Consider the following 22,830-nt stretch of genomic DNA (forward strand, 5'->3'; position numbering starts at 1 on the left):
GGAAAAGAAAAAAGAGCTCATGTTCAATTCAAGCGTCTCATCCAACGCCGTATATACACGCCAAAACACACATTTCCATTTCCTTTTATCTTCTTTAGACATCATCAACAACCCAAAGCCCAACGCTGAGAAAAGATTTGTTCACTTTCGTTTCTTGTTCAACAAAGACAATTGGCATCATGCGATTCTCAACCTCTTTTGCCGTCAAAACTGCCGTCTTGGTGCTTTGTGCTACCGAATCAACGGCTGCTCCCCCCAAGTATACAACCATGTGCATGGTTCATGTCGCCACTCCCTGGGACCCGACCGGAAACCAAATGAAATATCAGAAGAAGGCGCCCTCCAAACTTGAGCTGCATTTATGGGATAACACGAAAGATGCTTCCGATGTATATAGAGGCTTTCCCAATGGAGCATGCGAAGTGCAGATGGAAAAGGAATTTCCAAGCGGGTATAGGGTATGGACAGAGTTTTTGTTCACCATACCGACGTAATTAAGAAAACAAACTTGACTAGTCGCGGGTGGCTTGTGGCGGACAGTAAATATCTGTAGCCCTACGAAAGAGATGTACGTACTTTTCCCTATTTCTACATAGGTATATATCGCAACTTCTACCTGGCTGGGAGGGTATCAAAGTAGGCACCTTGCATAGTAAATTGTTCTATTCTCTGCTAGGGGATCCACCTGCATCCTAGCTGTCTTTTATATTTTCTCATAGAGGGCAGGAACGATTCTGCTGACTCCGATGACCGACACAGGAGCACCTGGACGGTATTTGCATGGCAAAAGCTGTGTTCCAAGACCTAACTTCAGGCCAACCTGCGCCCGCGCCCTCGCGGCCCGATTATGGCAGATTGCCTGCATTGCAGCGCTGGAAGGTTTTTACAAAGTCTGAGACTGAACGATCGGAATGTATTGGGAAAAAAAAAGAAAGAAAAAAAAAACGTCAAGGCCCGTGAAGTCCTTGGCATATCCCTCAACAAACGTTGACTTGCGCTGCGTTTAACTGATGAGATGCTACCACTGCCACGTGATGGAACCTGCAGCTTGGGCATAAGCTAGAGGCAACCCAGCCCGACAATGTCTTGACTTACGGTACATTCCCCGCTTCGTCGTTTATCGGGCTTCGATCGGATGAGGTCAACCGCCCCTAGTCCTGCCACGGGCTAGGCAGCGCCGGTTGTCACTCTCCGTAGGCATTGGGTTGTTGCGTTGAGCAGGCCGAATGCCGTGTCTTTCATTGTGTCTGGTCGTCTACGTGGTACGAGGGAAATCGGCGGCTCCCGAAGGTGATGCACCGATTTTCGAAGATTTGAACCATGTGAAGGTTTTTTTCCCTTTGAACGCTCGAGAATCGCAAGGTTTTTGGTACAGACTAACTTATGGCACGGTTTCAACTCATGTTTGCCAGTCGATTGGACGCAGACCGAGCTCTCTTTTTGCATACCGAGCTCCCTTTTCGTAAAATAAGTTCCACATCCCTACGTGGTGGAACGCATTTCAATTTCGAACGCCGCTTTATGTTGTCTTTTTTTTTTTTTTTTTTTTTTTCTGTTGCGTATCTAAGCACGTCGTTGTAGTTAAGGGGGGGACCAGCTTGAGCCTACTGCCGCTACCCGGTGCGTCACTGCAGGCCCGGTATAACTAATGCACATTTTCTCGGGAGACTTTGGACAGGTCCTAGGTCATGGAAGTGAGCTAGCTGCCTGTCTGGGAGGAGAAAGTATGATGGGACGCGAGTGTTTTGGCGGACTGAGACACGGTGGAGGGAGAGACGCCTTTGGGGGTTAGAAACTGGTGTCCGGCTTCCAAGAGGAGCAAGATTACTTGTCAAAGGGAGTGAACGTATACTTAGTAACCACCCCCAAAAAAATCGCAAAATATCCAGGGCTCTCATCTTGCGATTCACCCTATATCAGCTCCCACGGCCTATACCCTTTGATGCGTTGCGAAGCTTGGAACCCGAACATGGCAATGTTTTCCGGCAATTGCGCACTATTCGCTTCCAGTTTGCAGTCACATGTTTCGGAGCAGTGGAACATTCTCCTTAGGTTTGCCCTAAGACGGGCTGTCAGACCTGCATGTGCGTTAACGCATCTATTGAAGACAAATTCTCGCGCTACTGTCGCCGGACACTGCGCCGTTAGCGCGAAACCAGCACAGTGCAGTCTTACTCTTTTTGGTCACCGAAAGTGGCCAGCAGAGGCGAGGTCGGATGAGGAGGCCGCAAGGACAATGGCGGTGACTCGGGCGGGATATTGCTTCTTGTGCGTTGAGCTGAAAGTTTTTTTGTTGGTTGGCGATGGTCCTCCCCAATCCAAGTCACGGATGTCTAGCGTCTCCGGTTTTACATTTGCGTCCTTTGAAGGCAAACGAAAGACGATGAGTGAGATAACAGTCGGCATATGCCGGGGGCCACGTTAAATAGCCTCCAGAAGTTTTTATTCGGCCTCAAAAAATACTTCACGCTTGAACCCAAACAGCGATCGTCTGCACTAGGTACAACTTACACGACCATTTCTTGCACCTGCACCTGTAACAACCTGTGCGTTTGCACCACTCCGTATTTGCTCGAAAACGGTACGGAGTAAAATAATGGTGCAACAAGTACTGGAACAAGTGGTTGAATAGGTGGCGGAATAGGCGGTGGAACATGCGGTGGACATGCGGTGGAACATGCGGTGGAACATGCGCTGGAACAGGCGGTGGAATCAGCGGTGGAATAGGCGGCGGAATAGGTGCTCCTGGGAATGGTAGCAGTGTTGTTTGTTTTAGGCCGACGTAAATGTGCTAACATTCGCCTCCTGCAGGGTATAGGGCGTGCGGGGCTACCTACTGTTACCCGGAATGCTATAGGATCTAAGACACAGTGCAGATGGACACAAGCGAGGTGCAAAAGGTGGTGCTAGCAAGCCGGGAATGGTCTTAATAGTGGTAATGGGTATTGGAACGTATTTGCTATGTTTTAGTACTGGGTGGTCGATTTAAGAGCCGACTAAGGAATCGTAGAGGCCATTTAACGCGGCTCTATTTTAACCGGCTTGCCGGTATCACTCGAATCCGGGTTCCGCATCGTCCTAGCGTGAACCATCGCATTCGAATTCGGCCGAGGTTTTTTTTTTTTTTTTTTTTTTTTTTTTTTTTTTGTTATTTCACCCAGACGGGAATCGACTGTTGAAAAATTCTTTGCGCGAATACGGCTGGCAGTTATATATAGCCAAAACCGGCCGATTCCGAACTCTCCCTACAATAAATTCTTTTGACAGCACTATTTGAACCGCCAGGGAACCGAACCATTCGATACTTCTCGATCCTTTCTCAGCGACCTGTCACTGTAATTTTTAGTCATCCCGCAAACTTGCACAACCACTAATCAGCATGTCCAAACAACAACACCCTTCGTCCAAGACTCAAATTACCCGCCGCAGAGACACCGCAGACATGACATTCGAACAAGTCCTGCACAAGGGCAGTTCGGCCAATATGGGCGGACTTAGCTCCATGCTGGGCAAGGACCGCGAGGCTTCCAAAACGGCTGTTGATCAATATTTCCGGCATTGGGATGGTAAAACGGCAAAAACCGAGACCACCAAAGTACGCGAGGAGAGAAAGGCCGACTATGCCACATTAACGAGACAGTAAGTTTTGGAGTTTTTTTTTTGGTGTTTTTGTAACTCAACCAGTATTAACCATGATACATCACAGGTATTACAACCTAGTGACCGACTTTTACGAATACGGATGGGGACAATCTTTCCATTTCTGCACCTTTGCCCCCGGAGAAACTTTTGCCTCGGCCATTACACGATACGAACACACCCTCGCGCACCGCATCGGTATCAAAAAGGGCATGAAGGTTTTGGATATCGGATGCGGTGTCGGCGGACCTGCGCGGCAAATCGCAAAGTTTACCGGCGCCAATATTACGGGCATTACAATCAACGAGTACCAGGTTGAACGCGCCAGGCGGTATGCCGAGATGGAAGGTTACGGGGCGGGCGAGCAATTGAAATTTGTGCAGGGAGATTTCATGGCGCTGCCGTTCGAAAAAGAAACCTTCGACGCCGTGTACTCGATCGAGGCCACTGTGCACGCGCCAAAATTGGAGGACGTTTACAAGCAGATTTTCAACGTCCTCAAGCCCGGCGGCATCTTTGGGCTGTACGAATGGGTCATGACGGACGCCTACGACGAAAACGACCCCCACCACAAGGAGATCCGTTTCGGCATCGAGCACGGTGGAGGCATCGCCAATCTGCAAACGGCGCAAACGGCCATCGCGGCCATCAAGGCGGCCGGCTTTGAGCTCCTCGAGTCTGAGGACCTGGCCGACAACTCGGACCGCGCGCCTTGGTACTGGCCGCTGGGAGGAAACGCCTGGCAGTACGCGAGCACCTTTGGCGACATCTTGTCGACGTTTACAATGACCCCTGCCGGGCGTGCGATTGCGCACACCGTCTTGGGAGTCGTGGAATCCATCGGCCTGGTACCCCCCGGAACCAAAAAGACGGCCGACAGCTTGTCGACGACGGCGGCTGCGCTGGTCGCGGGAGGAAAGGAGGGGCTGTTCACGCCCATGTTTTTGATGGTGGCAAGGAAGCCGGTTGCGAAAGAATGAAAATGGGGTTGGCTGTGATTGGCTTGGCGGAGTACCGAAGCCAGAACCGGAGCGACTTTTGTGTTGGATTGAGACGATATAGTGTGCTAGCAAACCAACGATTTCCATAATGTTTCATCTTGAAGCTCTCTCTCCTTCTCTCACGTTGTCCCGGCTGCTATACAGCTCGCCGCTTCCAATCCCGTAATTGAGGCTCGCCAGAATGGCTGCAATGGCGCTAACAATGGTCAATGCGGCCGGTATAACAGGGCCAAATTACAGCGGATGTGTTTTGGTTCCTCATATTTCTTCTTTGTAGGCCACGCAGCTGCGGCACCTGGTAGTACCCGTTTACGGCATGGTGGAGTTGGCCACAAAACTCACCAAGGCAAGCTCCAATCTCTCTGCGAAGTTCGTCCCAAAGAACTCCACCAGGCTATTGGTTATGACAGCCTTGGCAGGCGGCGGGGAGCTCATGGCATTTCTGACCGAATGACTAGGTACCTAGGTACCTGCAAGGTATTTCTTTTTGAGCGTTGAATTGCATAACCGGGTAATGCAGAAACGCGCCGCCTTATATAAACGGCTTGAAGCACCTGGTGTACCATGGATCCAAGTCCCGGAATCCCTTGTCTCCTAGTCGTGCATAAATGTCTGTACTGCAACATGTATATGTGATTAGTCCAACAGAGTCTTGTTATTCGAGGTTGATGAGTTCAAGTGTTTATAGCACATTTCAGACAGAACGGTGTAAATGAATTTGACCCAGAAATCCACCGAGCCAGTTGCTTAATCCAAAAATGAATCTCTGCAAAATCAACACCCTGGGACTCGAGGGAGTTGTTCAATACAATACCATCTTTGGGGACTTCCTCGATGGGCGGAAGAATACGCTCTTATACAGTTACTAAAAAGACAAGTTTCCTAAACTTGACATGAACAAGTCGACAAAAAGAATCAAGTCTGTATACCAACGCCGCTAAAACCAAATAATAGACTCATACCTCACCACTCTTCCTCACACGTAGCTTCACTGCAAAGTCATTGTTGAAGGCTACACCTCCAGCGACCACAAATTGGCCTGGACGCTGCAGGTCCATGTCGAAAGTGCGCAAGACCTGTGGTATCAGCTTGTACAACTCCATGTAAGCCACGTCCTTGCCCAAACACACCCTCGGCCCGACGCCAAAGGTAAACTGCCCAGCCTCCATCTCGCTCAGCTTCTCCGGGCTGGCCTCCAGCCACCTCTCCGGGCGGAACACCTCGGGGTCCGGCGCATACAAAACCGGGTCCCGCTGCACGACGTAGGGGTGCGTCGTGACCTCGAAGCCGGGCGGCAGCACCACGTCGCCGATGGTCTTGAAGCCGCCGCTGCTGCTGGTCTTTTTGGCTCCGAGCCCGCCCCCGCCGGCGCGCGGCACGATGCGCGGAAACAGCGTCGGCGCCGGCGGGTGCAGGCGCAGCGACTCCCGGATGCAGGCCACGACCAGCGGCAGGTGCGTGCGCGTCTCCTCGTACTGGACGACGGGGCTGGACAGCTTGCCGGCCTGGTCGGCGGCGTCGATCTCGGCCTGGCAGCGGGACATGACGTCTGGGTTCGTGACCAGGAAGCGAAAGGTGCAGCCCAGCGCGGTGCCCGTGGTGTCGGCGCCGGCCTGGAACAGGAGCGTGATGTGGGCGCGCTTCTGCACCGGCGAGAGTGGTTTGGTGCCGATGCGGGCCTCGAGGCAGCTGTTTTTGTTGGGGGTTGTTTTTTTGGTGTGTCAGTCGATCCAACACCGACAAGGAGGTCTTTTTTGGGATGTGTTGGGGGCTGTGAGGGGAAGCTGCATGGAAAAGAAAAAAAAAGGGGGGGTGTTGAGCAAGCTTACTGCTGCAGAAAATCCGGACACTCCTGGGAGTACTGCTGATTCTTCATTCGGTACTCCCGGATGGTCACCTGCCTGTCTGCCTCGCGCATGAAGAAGCCCATACCGGTGTTGTCGGAACTGGATGGGAGGAAGTAGACGCCCCACGAGGACTTCATGACCACGTCGCGGAACCAGCGAAACCGGTTCACAAATCCAAAGTAGGGCAGGCTATCGCGCCAACGCTTCAGGAGTTCACGCTCATCGCGGTCGTTTCGCACAAAGCCCCAGGGCTCTGAGAAGGACACCATGGTCATGACGTCGGCGGCGAATTCACTTTTTTCGGGTTGGACAAAAACGAATGACAGTTAGCCAGCCCCGATGACAAGGACCAAATCAGGTATGAAAGAAGGGGGCACTTACGCGACTTTATCACACAGCTGTATGGTCTCGCCCCTCTCCGACTTCTCGGTCCATTTTTCGAGAGCCGTCAGGATGAGGTCGTCGAACCTCGGCTCCCAGTGATTCTTGAGCGTTCCGATGGTGTAGTGCGGTCCGCCGATCGCCTTTCTCAGCTCCTTGTGCTGATCGCCGTCCAGGGTGGTAAACAGATGAGGGGGTCCCAGGGCGCCGCTCCCGTAGAACAGGCCCTTGGTGTTGAGCTTTGAGTCCCAGTAGATCTCCTTGACAGCCGAGGGCTGGGGGAAGAGGAGAAGGTTTGGAGCAATACGAATCGGCTTGGAAGCTGGAGCTCAGTCACGCCATGCTTTGGGTTAGGACTACATCAAGGTCAAGCTGGCAGCGTAACGCTTCACGCCAGAGGGAAAAGGTAAACGAGAACATGGCGTACCACCATAGCGCTTCGTAAGCTGAAGAAGCCATTCATGTTCGACTTTCAAGGTGGAAGCAAGTGCATGGACGATAGAAAAGGACGCTGCGTACCACGGGCCGTGGAACTTGGAGAGGGGATGGAAGTAAAGACTGTGAATTATCCTCCAAGCCAGGCTGCCAATCACGAGGATTGGGACAAAGAGAGCCAGTGTTGAGAGAGAGGTGACCGCCATATTAATTAGCACTTGATGAGATGATATTCAGGCGCGGCAGATTTTGCTGTGCTGCTGTGAAAGGTCCAGGCCGACGCAGACTCGGACAACAGGGCAGCATATCGGCATATAAATACTTGCAGAAGCAAAGCAAGCCCATCCTCTCAGGGGGAACAACAAATTGTTTCTACCATTGGTCTACTATTGGTATTGTCCAGCACAATGCCATCCAGTACAATACCGTCCTGCACACATACTGATCGGCCTGAGATGGCTGGCACAGTGTTCCAATCTACCCTCCATAAGCCTATTCTAAGCGCGTCAGATACTTGAACACAATGAGCGTGTTGATCCCTTGCTTCTTTGACGATGCGAACCCCGCTCCCTGCGCGGTTGCGCTGCTTGGCGGGCATGAGATATGCTGTAATCACGATAAGGTGCGTATGTACGTGGTGTTCTTGATGCATGCCAGGAAGCACACCAGCATTCTTTCCAAAAGAAATATGTGACACCAGTTATTGGCCTTGAAACCGATTCCATTGGCAGAATGCTTTGCCCCGCTTAGGAGGTAGATGCAAGGGATGACTATCAAAGCTGAGTATTTGTAAAGGTGCAAATAGATGATTGGATATTCTCCTCTATCGAGCAACCACCAGAGTCTGCAATCGACCTGCGCGAGTAACCTTGTGATGCAATGCGGTAGTATCTTGCAACTTTGAAGAACAAAAGTCTCAGGGTTGCACATCAAGGACGGCAGCGTTGCCCGCTTCTTTGAAGGGTGTCACACATACAATGGACGCAAACCAGATCACAAATGCCGCTGCGTGATGTAGAAATTAGGGGCGGTGGAAAAAAAAATGACGAAGCCAAACGGGACGACATTTCCTACCCGTCATCCCAGGCTGTGAAACCCATCGGACATTGCACACGTTCCCATGAAACCGAGTTTTCTCGGTCGATCCCCACGGTATCCGACGTCAAACCTTGCGCAGAACCGCCTTTGGCCCCGCTTCCCTTTCCCTCGGTCCTACCTCGCGGGCCGCAACCGCCGTCGGCAGAGTATATAGCCCAGGGCCAAAACCCCCCCTCTCCGAACCAAGCCAGCTCACTCGCTTGCAACCCGAGACCCGCTTCCTCCATGCCCTCCCCGCCCCGGCTCGTGACGCTCCTAGCCTACCTGCGCTTCCCAGGCTTGCCAGGGTACGTTTCCCGATGGGCTAAGGAACAAGTTATGCAACCCAAGGACGACCGATAGCCAATCGCTCCTCGCTCCGGCAAGCAAAAAAGTGTTGTTGGGGAGAAGGGTTCGCTTGGCGCTGTGTTCCAGAACGTGCAAAAAAGCAAAAGAGAAATCGGTCAAATATATGCGGGCTTGGCGGCTGTGAACCCTTTCATGTGATATGTGATTCCCGCTGCAGCCTTGTCCAGAATGGGCCTTTTTCCCCCACGTCGACAACATTGGCGAAGGCATCGTGGGGCAGCAACAGTGTGAGTTGGCCAACTGGGGCGTCGCGTCGCAATCTTGTCACGATGCTGGCGTGGTAGGCTTGTGATATACTGAGGATTTGAGCCTTGGTACACTGGCCGGACAAGATTCATCTCTGTTGGTGCATTCCCTGGTGCGGAATCATTGGGGGCAACAACAATCGACGACAAGAGGCGAACGAGCAGCAATGCCATAATTTGGATAATGGCTTGCAGATCTCAGCCAGTGTGCATTGCACCCTGACACAGATCAGAGCTACTTAATCCGGCAAGCCGGGTAATCTCAGGATGACGGCTTTGGGCGGATAAGATTTACAGAGTATGGCGGGGATGGAGGATGCATGCACATATTAAAGGTGGCTGCGTTGCCCTCGATCGGATTCCTTTCTCGCCACCTTGACTACATCAATGCATCCACGACTCCGACTCTGCCGGGATTCTTTTTCGACGGAAGAATAGTGGCCATTAGAAATTATTCATTTAGCTCATTCCTATAGACAAGAAATCTAGCATTTACAAACAAACACCGGCATTACTCCGAAACACAACCCTCCCGGTGGCGCTCACGCAGCGGGGGTCGGGGTGGGCAGGCAGCTGCAGGCCGAGCTGACGCGGGAGATGACGTTCTCGCCGCAGGCCTTGGAGGCGAACTCGGGCACGACGGTGACGTCGTAGACGGTGGTCTTGGTGAACTCTCCGCAGAACTCCTGGCTCTCCTCCAGGCGGCCGGCGATCGAGGTCGAGCGCATGGCGCGCAGGCAGTTGTCGGCGTTGCAGGTGGGCTTGTTGTTGCAGCGCTCCTTCTTGCTCAGCTTGACGACGAAGGCGCCGCGCTCGATGGTGTTGATGAAGATGTAGCCCGACTTGAAGTAGGCGTAGCTGGCCCAGGTGCCGCTGAACTGCAGGACGCCACCGCCGGGCGCCGAGTCGTCCTCGGGGTAGATGTCGAAGAAGGCGGTCTCGCAGACGCCGGCTCCGGTGGGGTCAGAGGGGATGGAAGAGACGTCGTAGACGCGGAAGCCGTTGATGTAGTTGGACTGGTACGAGTAGCCGTCGACGACGTACTGGTTGTGGTCGATACCGCGCTGGAACAAGGCGAATGACGTTAGAATAAATAAGGAATACAGTACTTGGGGCGCCAAACACCAAACACCAAACACCAAACGCCAAAAAAGGGTATCAAAAGAGTCAACTTACGACGGTGGCCTTGTAGATACCAGTCTGCTTGGGGTTCTCGAGATCCTTAATGTCCCAAATGTAGGTGGCAGCAAAGCCGTCCTGGCCGGGACCGGGAATGGCATCGTACTCGTCATACTCGTCGTCCAAGAGGAGGTACTCCTGGTTGTTCTTGTCGAGAACCCAGCCCTGGTGGGTGTAGCTGGAGCCCTCGTATCCCGTGCGGGAGATGATGTTGGTCTTGGTCTTGTCGGTGACGTCGTAGATTGTGAGGGTGTCCTCGTTGTAACCGTAGCAAATGTCCCTGCCCTCGTAGCGCTTGTCGGGGCCACGGTAGACGAGGCACTGGGCGTCGTGCACGTAGCCATCGTCGGCGTGGCATCCAAGCTTCTTGGGGTTGGAGGGGTCCTTGAGGTCGAAGAAGATCAATCCACTCTTGCAAGCGTCGGTGCGGGGGCGGGCACCGACGGCGACACCGTACTCCATCTCCTCGTTGGCCACGACGTTGTGGGTGGCACCTATGGGAAGCTCGGTGAAGTGGCCGGTGACCTCGGACTGGGCAAACTCGCGGGGGGCTTGCTCGTCGGTGATGTCAAGCAGCTTCTTCATGTCAAAGATCTGGACACCGTGCCCATTCTGCTCGGATCCGATCAGCATGTAGTGCTTGTAGCCCCTGATCTCCCTCCACAGCGAGTTCTCCGACAGGGTGCCGAAGCTGGGCAGGAAGCCGACGTGTCGCATCTTGCCGGTAGGGAGGATCTCGATGAACGAGGCACCCTGGAACAGGCCGGCAGCGATGAACTCCCTTCCGGACTCCTCGTCGGTCCAACCCCAAGCGGAGCTGCCAACCTCACCGGCAGAGTTTCCGATGGGCGAGCCGATGGCCGAGTGGGGCAAGAAGTCGTAAAGGTCTGCGTTCTTGCACTTGAAAGTGTGGAGAGGGTCGCCTGGGATCGCCTCGGCCTTGCCGTTGATGCACTTGGTGTAGTTCAGACGCGGCCACACCGACGAGTCCATGAGACCGGCAGCCTTTTCGGCAGCCCAGTGCTCCATCTTGAGGCCCATGAGGCGCTCGTGCATGATACCGCTGTCATAGAGCTCTGTTTGTGGCGCAAGCAAGGTAGGCTAAGTCAGAAAGGAACCCCCAAAGAACAGTGGCCTGCTCAAGGTAGGCAGGTAGGCAGGTGGCAGGCAACAAAGACATGCATGCAATAACACATTAAAAATAAAAAAAGACTTACCAGCGCCCCTCTGCAGATCGGGCTTGATCTCCTTGGCAACAGCAGCCGCGAGGAAAGAGGCAAGAGCCCCAATGCGTTGGATCTTCATCTTGACTAGGGGTGGATGGGAAAAAAGGTCCAAACTGGGACAGGAGGATCAGACAGAGTGCGAATTGCGACTGCGGCTGGGGGCTTGAGACGATTCCTCAGTGCGAGCTCCAATCTAATGGGCGCGTGAGGAAAAGAAAAAGAGAACCTAGATCGGTGGACCGACGTTGGAGAGACAAGACATGCTTTTATGGTAACCGGGCGGCCTTGGAGGAGCAGCACCCTTGCCACTGCAGCATCGGAAGGAGGCCATCTGCAATCTAAGACTTTTCGGGTCCACCGCGCGCAATACGTTGCTGCAGGCGTTTTTTTTGCTGCGCGTTACCGAGGCCACGGGTTACACGCGTTCGCCGAGCCTGGTGCGGGACGTTGAGATTGGCTGCTTCGGCGGCTGTGAACCAGGGGTAAAGACCACTTCATCGTTCATAGGCTGAAGAGGCTCTCCAGGAAAGGAAGGTTGAGAGTAGGAGTGGGAGTTCGCTTGTGGTATGCCAAGGCCAGCATTGATCGGTCGGCGGGGCCCCATGTCTGCTAGAGCGGAGGTTGGTCGGCCTTGCTTTTTGCCTGCAGACCTGCTAATGAACGGTTTCTTGGCCAACATGGTCAAGGTGAATACATACAGTATGGCGAACCACTTTGTAGTGTATACTGTATAGAATGGCGCAGGTAGTCTGACATTTCAGCAGTTCTTTTTGCCTTTTTTTCTTTGTTTTCTTTTTTGCCTCTTCTCTGACTTTAACTGTGTTATTGATAGACAATTTGAAGAATTAGACTAATTAGTCTAGGTCTAGTTCAATTTTCACCGATATGCTTACTACTTACTATCCGGATCGACGGCATCATATCCATGCTGCATGGATCAGATTGCTTGTTCTTCAAAGGAAGCTGACAACAAAGGTCCGTTAATGTTGGTTGCTGACGCTAACCACAATCGGCAGGAGCTCAGAGATTCAGAAAGCTGCACTGCACCCCTTTGACTCGACGTTGGGTGGCGACGAGGTTGGTTGGTCCGGTCCATAACAGCACAAAACAAGAAAGAATCCAGAAAAGAAGAAAGACGGGAAGGTGGCTTGGCCGGTTCTCGGCTCAATCGGATACAGATAGACTCCCACCACCGGTTCTGTCGCATTTTCGGTTCATTTTGTTTGCTTGGTCACGAAATACCCTGCGCACTTTGTCTATTATACTTCGGAGTGTACCGGTCCTGATGCTGCAGAGTGCGGCTCGACAATACGCATGGTTCAATTGAGTCGCTTGACAAAGCAGCTCCTACCCAATCTTCTGCGGGGTTGATGGAACTTGAACTGCCCGGCCTCCAGCTCCATTGTCAGGGCACGTGAGCACAACGAGCTCCAATGGAGCTTTCCGTTCAGCGTCGTGGTAAGTACAATGTAGTATTAATTACTACTATAGTATGTCGGCGCGGCGCACAGGCGGGCAAGGCGGGCTAGCAACCCCAACATTGCTCGTATCTTTGGCTTCTGGGCCCCGTCGCAGGGGGTACCCCGCCTTGATAACAACCAAACAACATGCAAGATTGTGTCAATGCCTTCTATAACGTCCCCAGCCTTCAGCTCTTGGCATCATCTCTCTTATCAACTGGCCCGCCAATGCAGCATATGCTCCGGCCCTAAAATGACTGTTCCTGACATGCCATCAAATTCACACGCACGCCAAGGCTTGCTGCGGCCCTTGATTGTTCTTGTCCATGTCAGGGGCCAATTGGGTAAATTCTGCGGGCCAATCACTCGATCAATTCAAATTCTACCCCACGAGACAAGACATTGGATGCTTTCTTTCTTTATTCCCTAACAATTTCCGGGGGGCTGGCCCAACACCATCGATATCCCTAATATAGAGGGTGCGATGCGGTTTTGAGGCTTCATCTTATAACCGTCTCTTTTTTTTTCCCTCCAACATCAAACGTCTACCTTACCTATATACGCTAGCTTGCCAACCGTCTGGTTTCTACCTTGTGGTCCACTAATTGATAATGATTTGGTTTGTAATGTTTTCTCATCACGTGCAATGTCGAATAAGGCAATCTCATCCCACCGGCTCCTGGCTTTCCAATCATTTTGAAATCAACATACCTACAAAGTACCAGCCTCGATGAGTGCTGTAATATGTAAATACACCTTGAACTTGACGGCGGCGGCATCACGTCAAATGTAAAACAACCGCCAATGCCTTTGCGAATAACCCAACTTGTCGTATCCATCTGTGTCATTTTCCTTTCCGTAGCTGCATATTACCTCGTCAACCTCGATACCCTGGCCACGACAACGGCCGCACCGCCAACGCAACCACCCCCCGAACCCGTTGCAATGTCCCGCCGCGCAACAACAGGCGCCATCGTCGCGCTCTCGCACGGCGGCGGTCCCCTCCCGCTGCTCAACGACCCCAGGTCGGCCGCCATGACCGCCTCCCTGCGCACGCGGGTCCCGTCCATCCTGAACCTGACCTCGCCGGACCCCGCGCAGAGGCCCAGGGCCATAATCCTCGTGACGGCCCACTGGGTGGCAAAATCCCCGCTCTCCTTCCCCGAGGTCACCTCGTCGGCCCGCCCGGAGCTCATCTACGACTACTACGGCTTCCCTGCCGAGAGCTACCAGTTCAAGTACCCCGCGCCGGGAGCTCCCGACCTCGCCGCGCGCTTCGCCGCCGTCGCTGCCGACCACGGCCTGTCGCCGCGCCTGCACCCGGACCGCGGCTGGGACCACGGCGTGTTTGTGCCGCTGCTGCTGGCGCGGCCCGAGGCCGACGTGCCGGTGCTGCAGGTGTCGGTGCTGGGGTCCGACGACGCCCGCGCCCACTTCCGCCTCGGCCGCGCGCTGGGCGACCTGCAGCGCCGCGAGGCCGAGGCCGGCAACGGGCCCGTCGCCATCGTCGGCTCCGGCTTCGCTTCCTTCCACAACCTGCGCATCATGCTCTCGGGCGACGGCACCATCGAATCCGACGCCTTTAGGACCGGCCACGACGCCTGGAACGCCGCCGTCACCGACGCCGCCACCACCAAGGACGTCCAGGCCAGGGAGGACAAGTTCGCCGCCTGGAGGAGCTGGCCCGACGCCTACGTCAGCCACCCGCCTCGTGGGTCGGAGCACTTCATGCCGCTGGCCGTTTGTGCTGGTGCCGCTGGTGAAGAGGAGGCTAAATTTTATGTCGACGATTATGTGGGCTTGAAAATTCATTCGTACTATTGGGACTGAGCTCATACGTTTCCCGTGGTGATATTAGTAAAATGGGCCACGGAGAAGGTGCATGTGGAGGCGTTATCCAGAGTCATTATTGGTGCATTGCAAGAATGAGAAACTTGGGTTACTATTTGAATTAATCGCCTTCTGCGACAGTCTGAACGAGCTTTGCAAGTTCGGGCATGCACTTGAAACTGTGGCCAAGCACTGCACCTGAAATCTGAGGTATGCTTGCCGAAGCACCAAGTGCATCATCCTTGTAAATTGCAGCTGGTCGTCAAAATGACTGCATGTTCGAACATGTAGATAATCATCTAGCGTATTCTCTTAGCGCTGTGGGAATGCAATCCGGTCCGTCCGTATACACCCCCAGGATCCCTCGCCGCACCGAATGCAGAACATAAAAAAGAAGAAAAGTACAAGGGCTAAAGAATTTGCTGTTTCCATCATAAAATGCCAGCCGGCATGAGAAATATCGAAGGTTACACAATGAACATGGTCCCAAAATGGGGTTGACTGCCCAGGTGAAACCCGCCCTACGCAAAGTAGCTCTTCCAGAGAACACCCTCCAAGTCCTCGAGCTGTTCTGAGGTGAAGTACTGCAACGTTGAAGATGGTTGTTAGCATCATCAAACAGGTGTAATAGCATCAATGTTGGGAAGTCAAACAAGCGTAGACTAACCTTTTGATCAACTCCCCAACTATCCTGACGCGTCTTCTTGAACTCTGCCAATATTGTCTTGGTAGCCTTGCCCACAATGCCAGGGTCACTAGCCGCGTTCCTCGCCAGAAGCGCCAGCACCTCGGGCATCCACTTGGGAGGCGGGGTGAGGTAGGGGAACGCCTCGATCAATGCTCCCAGGCCCAGCACGGCGGCATGTCGCGCCCTGATCTGAGCCTGAACATCGACTGGAGTCTCTGTGCCCGACGATGCGCCCGAAGCCTGCAGAGCCCGCTTGGACTTGGGCATTGGGTTCTGACTCAACTGCTCTTCAAATCGCGCCTTGAGATTGTGGATTATGGGCTCACGGTAGACATGCGGGGAGCAACGGATCATGCCCGCCAGTGTTGCGCATGCGCCATCGCGAACCTCCAGCTGAGCATCTGCGAGCATGTTGCTGACGGCGTCAAATAGAAGCGCTCGCTGTGGCGCCGCCGTGAGGAAGAGTCGCCTGAAGTAGACAACCTGCATGTTGACCAATGCCCTGAGACGCTGGTGCCACGACGAAGCCGATCGGCCCACTTTGATGAGGGCTTTTATGAAGGCATCATCCTCTCCCTCTCGCAATGGGATGTTTGGCAGATGACGGTAGACATGGTACGCCAGCCGCATGAGTTCTGGGTCCTCTTTGACATCCATCATGTGAAGAAGTTGGTTGATAAACGGATCCGGGAAGAACTGCACTAGCTGAGTGCACTCATGTGAACTGAGCATCGTATCCAGCCACGCGAGCACCGTCTTGGATCCCGAGGTGTAGCTAGATGGGGTTTGCTGTCCGGGCTCACGTTCGTGGCGCCACTTTTCAAGTCGCTCAAAAACCTCTATGATGGTGGCCTTGAATTCGTCATTGGGCTCGTACGGGCGGATGCCTATCGACGAGGCCGCCTTGTTTTCCCGTAGAAGAGTATCGACGTTGGGGAAAGACTCGTGGTACCGACTGCGATAAATTGTAGCTATTACCCTGCCAATAGACTCGCGAACCGACTTGTACGGGTGGTCAATGTGCGCGAGGAAGTCCTCAAGAATAGGCTTCTCGTGACGGAAGTGCCAGCCTGAATTGTTAATCAACAACTCCAACAGCTGCAACTGCGAGGATTCCTTGAACGCCGCGTTCGAGCTCATATCCAACCTGAAGGCTCCTATGCTCTTCATGAACTCGGGGAACTTGCGTGGGTCTTTCGAGTCGGCGATGACATGGAGACATGTCATCCAGTAAGACAAGTTGTCTGGCGTCAGGTCCTCGGCTAAGATCTTCATCATCCAAGGAGCCGCGAACTTCCAAATTTTGGCCCGCATCTCTATTGGATCTTCAGCGCTTCCCGACAAGAGGGCTCCGAGGATTTCGGATGTTGCTCGATGCTGGTGTTTGTCACTGCCGTCACCATAAACATCCTTGACGAGGTCTATAATATCTTCCAGCTTGACCGCGGTGACGTTGTAGTTCATCAGGTCGAAGAGGTGAATTAGGAGAATGGCGTTTTGCATCCTGAAGCGGTCATTGACGCTGTCCCTGGGCTCCTGCTTCATGTATTCAAAGCACTGCTTGAACCATTCTTTGTCCAGCAGCTTGCCGATTTGCTCTCGTGCGGCCTTCTCTACATCATCGTAGTCCTCAAAAGGCAATGGGCGGGATCGCATACCCAGGAACTTTTTCCCCCAAACAAGCCAACCAGGGTGATCGGTGTCCACGTAATATTCTGGAGTATTGTCATAATCCTCAAAGCCTTTGAGGAAGCGGTCTGTCCACTGCGGATCATCTTGGGGTACGTCGACTTCAACTGTCTGGTAGTCCTTGACCTCCTCGGCCAGGAACTTGCGATAATCGTGATCATAAACCGCACGCATATCGATAGTAGTGAAAAGGGTACTAAACGCCGACTGGTACCCGCTTCTAAGGCCCGGGTGTGGATCATTGGTGCCCTTGACTACGAGCTCAATATACTCGGGAGGTGCGATGGTATCGAATCGGCTGCTCAGGTTTGTGGCAAACAGGATGCACCTCGTCGCGACTTTCCAATGGCTCACCCGCGCCATCTCAGTAAGCTCCAAGCCCAGTGCCGACTTCTTTGCTTCAACCTTGGCGCGGCGCTCCAGAATGAACTTGTGCCGCTTCTTGATCCGTGCAGAGCAGTCGTCGGCGGGCTTGATCCCGTCAATGATCGAGTCATCCTTGAGTATCAAGCGTTCCAGCGGCCTCCCAAAGTCCATCAAAGAGTAGAGTGCGGTAGACCCTAGTGCCTGGATGGATGCTTTGTCCACATTCGCCGTCTCCAGGTACATTCTCATAAAATCACTGGCGAACCGCCAATCCTTCACAAGTGTTTTGAGAAGGCTGGTGAAGAGCAAGGTGTACATGGCACCCTTGATGCGATCGTGATTAACTTCATCAAGCGCAATGCGAAGCTTCTTGAGCAGCATTGGGATGACTAGTGGCCTCCCACCAATGAGCACCTTCAAGGATGAGTCCTGCGAACCTTGCGCAACCCGGCGCACGTCTGCGTAGACGGATGTGCAGGATTCTGCTAAATCTAACAGAAGCTGCTTGTCGAGCTCACCCTTTTGACGGTATGACGCGTTGTATTTGACGCGTTGAAGCTGGTATGCATCGGCTCGCTTGACGAGCAGAGGACGAGGGTAGGGTTTTCGCAGCCCGCTCACCTTGAAGGGACCCACGTCGGCCTTGTAGAGGCGAAGCAGACGCTCAAGCGGATGTGCAGATCTCTCGATGCCAACATCTGTTATCCATGTCCGATAGGCTGCATACAGCGCAGTGAAACACGGGACGTCGTCTTCCTGTTCAGCGATCAGGAAGCGGTGCGTTCGTGAGAGGGTGCGACCTATATCTTCCCGTAGCTGATGGATATGCTCATAAAGGGGACTGCTGCGGTCCAAGAGATATCCTGCAGGGTATATGTATTTCCGCTTCAGCTCGTCGTCATCTGCTGCTTCAGCCAGAGGGTCGTCGTCTTCGTCCATGGCGGTGTCACCGTCCGTATCCATGCTGTCATCTTGTTCGGCGACATGACCGTTCGCCTTGTGGTTCACGACTCGTTCAGGGTCAAACAGAGCCGAGACACCAGATATCACCAGTCGAATACGTGAGAGCACCCTTGAAACCTCGTCGCTCCATTCCTTGTTTTTCGCCGATCTTGCGATTGGAGATTCGCCGCTCATCAAAGTCTCCAACCGTTTTGATGCCGCGTGTGCCTGTAGCTCAAACAACTCGACAGCAAACTCGATTTCTTCCCGGGATGGACGATGCCAGTGGATGGTCAGGTCTGCAGGGGCAGTGACGCGACCCCAATGTTCGACGCCCAGGCCCTTGGCGATGACATCCGGCTCGAAGAGCGCGTTATCGAGGGTGTAGGTATGGGTGAGGTTGAGCAGAAGATGGTGGACAAAATTGGAGATGTGAATAGTTGGCAATCCGCGACACTTTTCCTGCATATACTGGGCGATGCCCAAGAGCTCGGCCCGATACCGCAACACCTCATTGCCGACATGAACCACACACATACTAAGCATGCTGACGTGCCAAACAAGGGCGCGATCTCGGGGCAAGACATCTGTGCCACTGCTCCGATCCGACGCCGCACCGTTGTCATCTATCTCGCTGCGAATGTTCGCTATGAGCATGGGAATGAAGACCTTGAGAGTCTTCTCTGGGTTGACTTTGCACAAGGCATTGCATATCCAGGCCATAGCATCACGAGCTTGGTGAACAACGTGAGTTGAAACAAAGTTTGAGAGCTTCTCTAAAGCAATCTCAAACAGTTCCGGCGACAAAGAAGCAAACAGTGGAGTCAATGCTGCCGGTAAGGTGTTGATGACATTGTCCTCGGGAGAGCCAGTCCGCAGGTGTGAGGAGTCGGGGAGGTTCTCCAGGAGGGTAAAGACTTTACCAAGCAGTGCGATGATGAACTCTCCAAACCCTGCTGTAGACGACCGAACAATCGCTTCTTCCATTTCATCAGTGAGCTCCTCATCGTAGTTGATTTTGACATCTTGGCCTTCTTGCTCCATTCTATCCATCTCTCCCTGTACGAACTGCATGGCAAGTGAGGTATCGTGGACATCGTCATGCTCTTTGATCAAAGACACCAAAGGAATGCTGTAAGCCACACTTTGGAAAAAGTTCAGTGTGTATTGCGTTTTCCCCAGGTCGTTCGCATCGATTCCGGGTAGTGCTAAAGCCATCAACGCTGTGAGGTGACATCTGAACCCCTTTTGACGAGCCATTATATTGGTGATCATTTGTAGGCCACAGAGACTGGCCGTCGTTCGATGAACCTCAACCAGCCCTTGCAAGCTGGGGTAAAAGCGCTGAAGGGCGCCCGGAAGAATGAGATCGGGCTGCAGGTACGCGAGGCCCTGCAACGTGGAGTAGTAGTAATTGGCGACCTTGGAGCTCTTGGCAAACAATCCCATGAAAGTGACTTCTCTCAGAGACAAAACGAACCTCTTCTTGAGCTCATCGTTAATCTTTCGATCGGCCGGGAGATTGAGCTCTCCACTCTGCTCTCTATTCCACCTCGAGACGAAAATATCGGTGAGATAATAAGTGAGCTGGCCAAGGAACTGAGCCCAAGAACCGTGATTCGACGGGTGAAAAAATGTGTCGATCGACTCCATCAAACCCTCAAGACTCAGCAGTATCGAGCTGTCCTTGCCCAGACAATGCGGTGACAAGGAGTGTACGACCCATCGGGCAATCATGTACGGCACAGGATACTTTTTCTTGTCCTTCTCCAGGTACACTGCCAGGCCTGAAGAGTAATCTAGCGTCGTGTAGGGAGAGTTTGCTTGGCCAACCGGTATTTCCGTGAGCCGCAGGATGGCCGTGAAGATATAGTCTGACTGGTCCTTGGTGAAGATACCGTGCTCTGAGAAAGGAACATCGCTGCACCCCAAGTAGTCCCGGGACATGCGTGAAAAAACATCGATAAAGCATTGGTCAAAGATTTTAGACCTGTTAACCAGTGACCAGATGTGAAACAGGGTCGGGAAGTACTCGGAAGGTTGTGAAAGTTCGTCGGTTGATGCCGATGGGGTTGAAGGAAGCATTGTGGTGACGAGGGCGAGGACGATATAAGCGTTTGTCAAGTCCGATGTACTGAAGAATGGCAGAAACTCGTCCAACATCTCGCGCCTTGAACTCGGGTCAAAGTATATCTGCGAATGCAGGCAGAGCCTCAGCAGATGCCGTTGCGATCGACGCCGGCGGCTCTGGTGAGATGGGCATTCCGACGGGAGAACCAGCGCCTTGATCTCTTTCCAAAGGGGTCGCCAATCGAGAACAAGATCTTCTACCGGCTTGAGGTAGTGCTTTCTCCTGTGTCGGTGTAACGCTTGAGTTAGCAACTATGATTACCAACCTTTACCAATGGTTCTGTTGGGATGGGCGACTTCAAAAGATCATAGCCAAAGTGGGCCGTTTACGTCCCCCGCCATCCTCCCTCAAGTCAGTCTTGATCAACCCAACATACCTTGTGAGAGTGACCAGCATCTTTGTGAAGCGGTCAGCTGTGTTCGTATCGAGGCCTGGCGCCAATGCCAGGTGATAGTACACCTGGACCAGTTTGGACCGGAGCTCCCGCGTCATCTCGAATTTGAGATTCACCAGCCCTGCAGCTCCCTAGTCCAGTGCAAGGCGCCGGGCGAGAAGTCCTCGGCCATGATGGACATGTAGAGGTTCTTGAGGATGCCCGCCAGGGCTTCATCGCGATAGCTTTCATCTTCGACGGGGTAGGGCAGGAGTCGTTGGTAGGCAAAGGTTCGGGGCCTGTATCGCTTGTCATTGTCCTCGGAGGTCTTGGATACCGTCAGGCCGGGCGACGTGGCTCTAGATATCGAATCGGCCGACACAGCAAAATGCCCGCCGACAAAATGCAGCGCAGCCGCGGCGTGCCCGGCTGCGAGCGAGTCTGCCGAGGTAGCGTGCGTTTCCGCCTCATCCATGGCTGGCTGTGACTGCGAGTCGGTTGGTGGGTGATCAATTGGAAGGATGGAGAGGCTGGTTCGAAATGGGAGGAGATCGGTCTAGATAAAAACAAAGGGTCGAAGGCCGTTGAGAAGAAGGCCGATGGTGGCGGCGTGGATGAGTGCGCACGCGTGGCATCGAAACTGCCTGGTTCTGGATGACGTTGTGGATCGCTGCCTCAGAGGCGCGACTGAATCACTGGTAAACTCAGCCGAACGATCTGGCGTCAGCATGAATCGGCACCCCATTCGCCAGGGTTCAGCAAGGGGAGTAAATTGCCGGTCTCGTTTTCGCGTGCGCTCACCTCCGCTGATAGATTATAAATGATACCAAATGCAGCAGACGATGCAATGGAGGGGTTGGAAGTGCGAACAATGATCCTCAACCCTGTCCAGATAGAATTCGAGAGGATCTCGGGTCTGTCTGCCGTAGCAGCTGACAAGTCCCTAGCTTCATTCCATGTGCTGCATCATGACACCGTTGGTCCAAGCTCCTCAACGCTTTGGCTGCTTGATCCTGAATCGGACATGGGTCATTAACACTGTGTTAGCATGCAGGCAAAAGTCACTTGAAGTAGCAGTTTGGGGGTATGTATTACGTGCTGAGTAACAGCTGGCAGATGGCTAGTTTTCGCCAAACGGCCAGCCCACTTTCTAGCTGAATAAGCCCCTCTCCCCCTACGCCACCTCGTCGCGATTGGCGGTGATTTGCGAGTTAAACGCACATGCAAACCCGTTGGTTGTGCACCGCCGTATGCGTCGATATCATGGATTTCAAATATTGGCGCCTTTAATCAATATTTGTGGTTTGACAACATCGGGATCAAAGCAAATCACCCGACGAGGCCTGTCTGAGGTACCGATCGGAATGAAGTTTGAAAACCGACGGTCGGCGATTGGGGATCTTGTGCCACACAACGATTATTCAAGGCAAGCAACCAACGCAGCCGACCTTTCCGAGTTTTCCCACGGCATTTAGCATACTGCTGCATCCATTTCATTCATCTATATACCTACCTTACCTATCTATCGATCTATTTATTTAACTATCTATTTCTATAACTAGTCTAGTATTTAATACTGCGAGCTTGGTCCTAGGCAGTGAGCAGCGCAAACGGCATGTCTGCATCGTTACTTTAAGCTCCGTCTTGGTCAGCATCTAATGTCATAGCGACGACCACCTAGCCAGATCCAGTATTTCATGACTTGTGCTTGAGATGAATACTATCCTTACTACGTAGATTGATGCTACTGGCGACGATCCTACATATTCGTTTAGAATCAGCCCTATGATAGATAGAGTGATTCTCTATCCACAACCCTGACTCAAAGCCACCCCGTAACAGCATAGTACAGTGTACGTCACATTTGAGTTAGTGCGGGCCGTGATAGCGCTCAGATCTAAGATGGTCACAAGCGATGGGACTCAGCATCAAACCCAGCGGGTCGGGCTGGC

The 22,830-nt window shown here is 53.1% G+C and overlaps 7 protein-coding genes across 7 annotated transcripts; 4 read left to right on the forward strand and 3 right to left on the reverse strand.

Moving 5' to 3' along the window:
• Positions 1–269: 269 nt before the first annotated feature.
• Positions 270–896, forward strand: MGG_17629 (uncharacterized protein; the record flags this gene model as incomplete). The annotated part of the gene is made up of 2 exons (XM_003719409.1): positions 270–458; positions 720–896. The coding sequence occupies 2 exons, from the start codon at positions 270–272 to the stop codon at positions 894–896; spliced, it is 366 nt and encodes a 121-aa protein (XP_003719457.1).
• Positions 897–3,134: 2,238 nt separating this feature from the next.
• Positions 3,135–4,754, forward strand: MGG_04346 (sterol 24-C-methyltransferase). Its single transcript, XM_003719410.1, has 2 exons — positions 3,135–3,639; positions 3,707–4,754. The coding sequence occupies exons 1-2, from the start codon at positions 3,380–3,382 to the stop codon at positions 4,617–4,619; spliced, it is 1,173 nt and encodes a 390-aa protein (XP_003719458.1). The 5' UTR covers positions 3,135–3,379; the 3' UTR covers positions 4,620–4,754.
• A 480-nt stretch (positions 4,755–5,234) lies between these two features.
• On the reverse strand, positions 5,235–7,509 carry MGG_04345 (cytochrome P450 17A1; the record flags this gene model as incomplete). The annotated part of the gene is made up of 5 exons (XM_003719411.1): positions 5,235–5,252; positions 5,603–6,329; positions 6,470–6,781; positions 6,869–7,190; positions 7,296–7,509. 5 exons carry the CDS (start codon positions 7,507–7,509, stop codon positions 5,235–5,237), a joined length of 1,593 nt encoding a protein of 530 aa, XP_003719459.1.
• Positions 7,510–8,626: 1,117 nt separating this feature from the next.
• MGG_17630 (uncharacterized protein) lies at positions 8,627–9,282 on the forward strand (the record flags this gene model as incomplete). The annotated part of the gene is made up of 3 exons (XM_003719412.1): positions 8,627–8,688; positions 8,907–8,976; positions 9,247–9,282. The coding sequence occupies 3 exons, from the start codon at positions 8,627–8,629 to the stop codon at positions 9,280–9,282; spliced, it is 168 nt and encodes a 55-aa protein (XP_003719460.1).
• On the reverse strand, positions 9,275–11,953 carry MGG_04344 (uncharacterized protein). The gene is made up of 3 exons (XM_003719413.1): positions 11,391–11,953; positions 10,171–11,249; positions 9,275–10,058 (listed from the first exon to the last, which is right to left on the reverse strand). Exons 1-3 carry the CDS (start codon positions 11,476–11,478, stop codon positions 9,537–9,539), a joined length of 1,689 nt encoding a protein of 562 aa, XP_003719461.1. The 5' UTR covers positions 11,479–11,953; the 3' UTR covers positions 9,275–9,536.
• A 1,620-nt stretch (positions 11,954–13,573) lies between these two features.
• MGG_04343 (extradiol ring-cleavage dioxygenase) lies at positions 13,574–15,134 on the forward strand. Its single transcript, XM_003719414.1, has one exon. The coding sequence runs from the start codon at positions 13,664–13,666 to the stop codon at positions 14,687–14,689; it is 1,026 nt and encodes a 341-aa protein (XP_003719462.1). The 5' UTR covers positions 13,574–13,663; the 3' UTR covers positions 14,690–15,134.
• Positions 14,749–21,876, reverse strand: MGG_04342 (proteasome activator subunit 4). Its single transcript, XM_003719415.1, has 4 exons — positions 21,680–21,876; positions 20,882–21,573; positions 15,357–20,727; positions 14,749–15,273 (listed from the first exon to the last, which is right to left on the reverse strand). Exons 2-4 carry the CDS (start codon positions 20,995–20,997, stop codon positions 15,211–15,213), a joined length of 5,550 nt encoding a protein of 1,849 aa, XP_003719463.1. The 5' UTR covers positions 20,998–21,573; positions 21,680–21,876; the 3' UTR covers positions 14,749–15,210.
• Between the last annotated feature and the right edge of the window lie 954 nt (positions 21,877–22,830).

This window comes from Pyricularia oryzae, chromosome 6 (genome assembly GCF_000002495.2).
Source record: "Pyricularia oryzae 70-15 chromosome 6, whole genome shotgun sequence".
In the NCBI taxonomy this organism is placed as follows: Eukaryota; Fungi; Ascomycota; class Sordariomycetes; order Magnaporthales; family Pyriculariaceae; genus Pyricularia; species Pyricularia oryzae.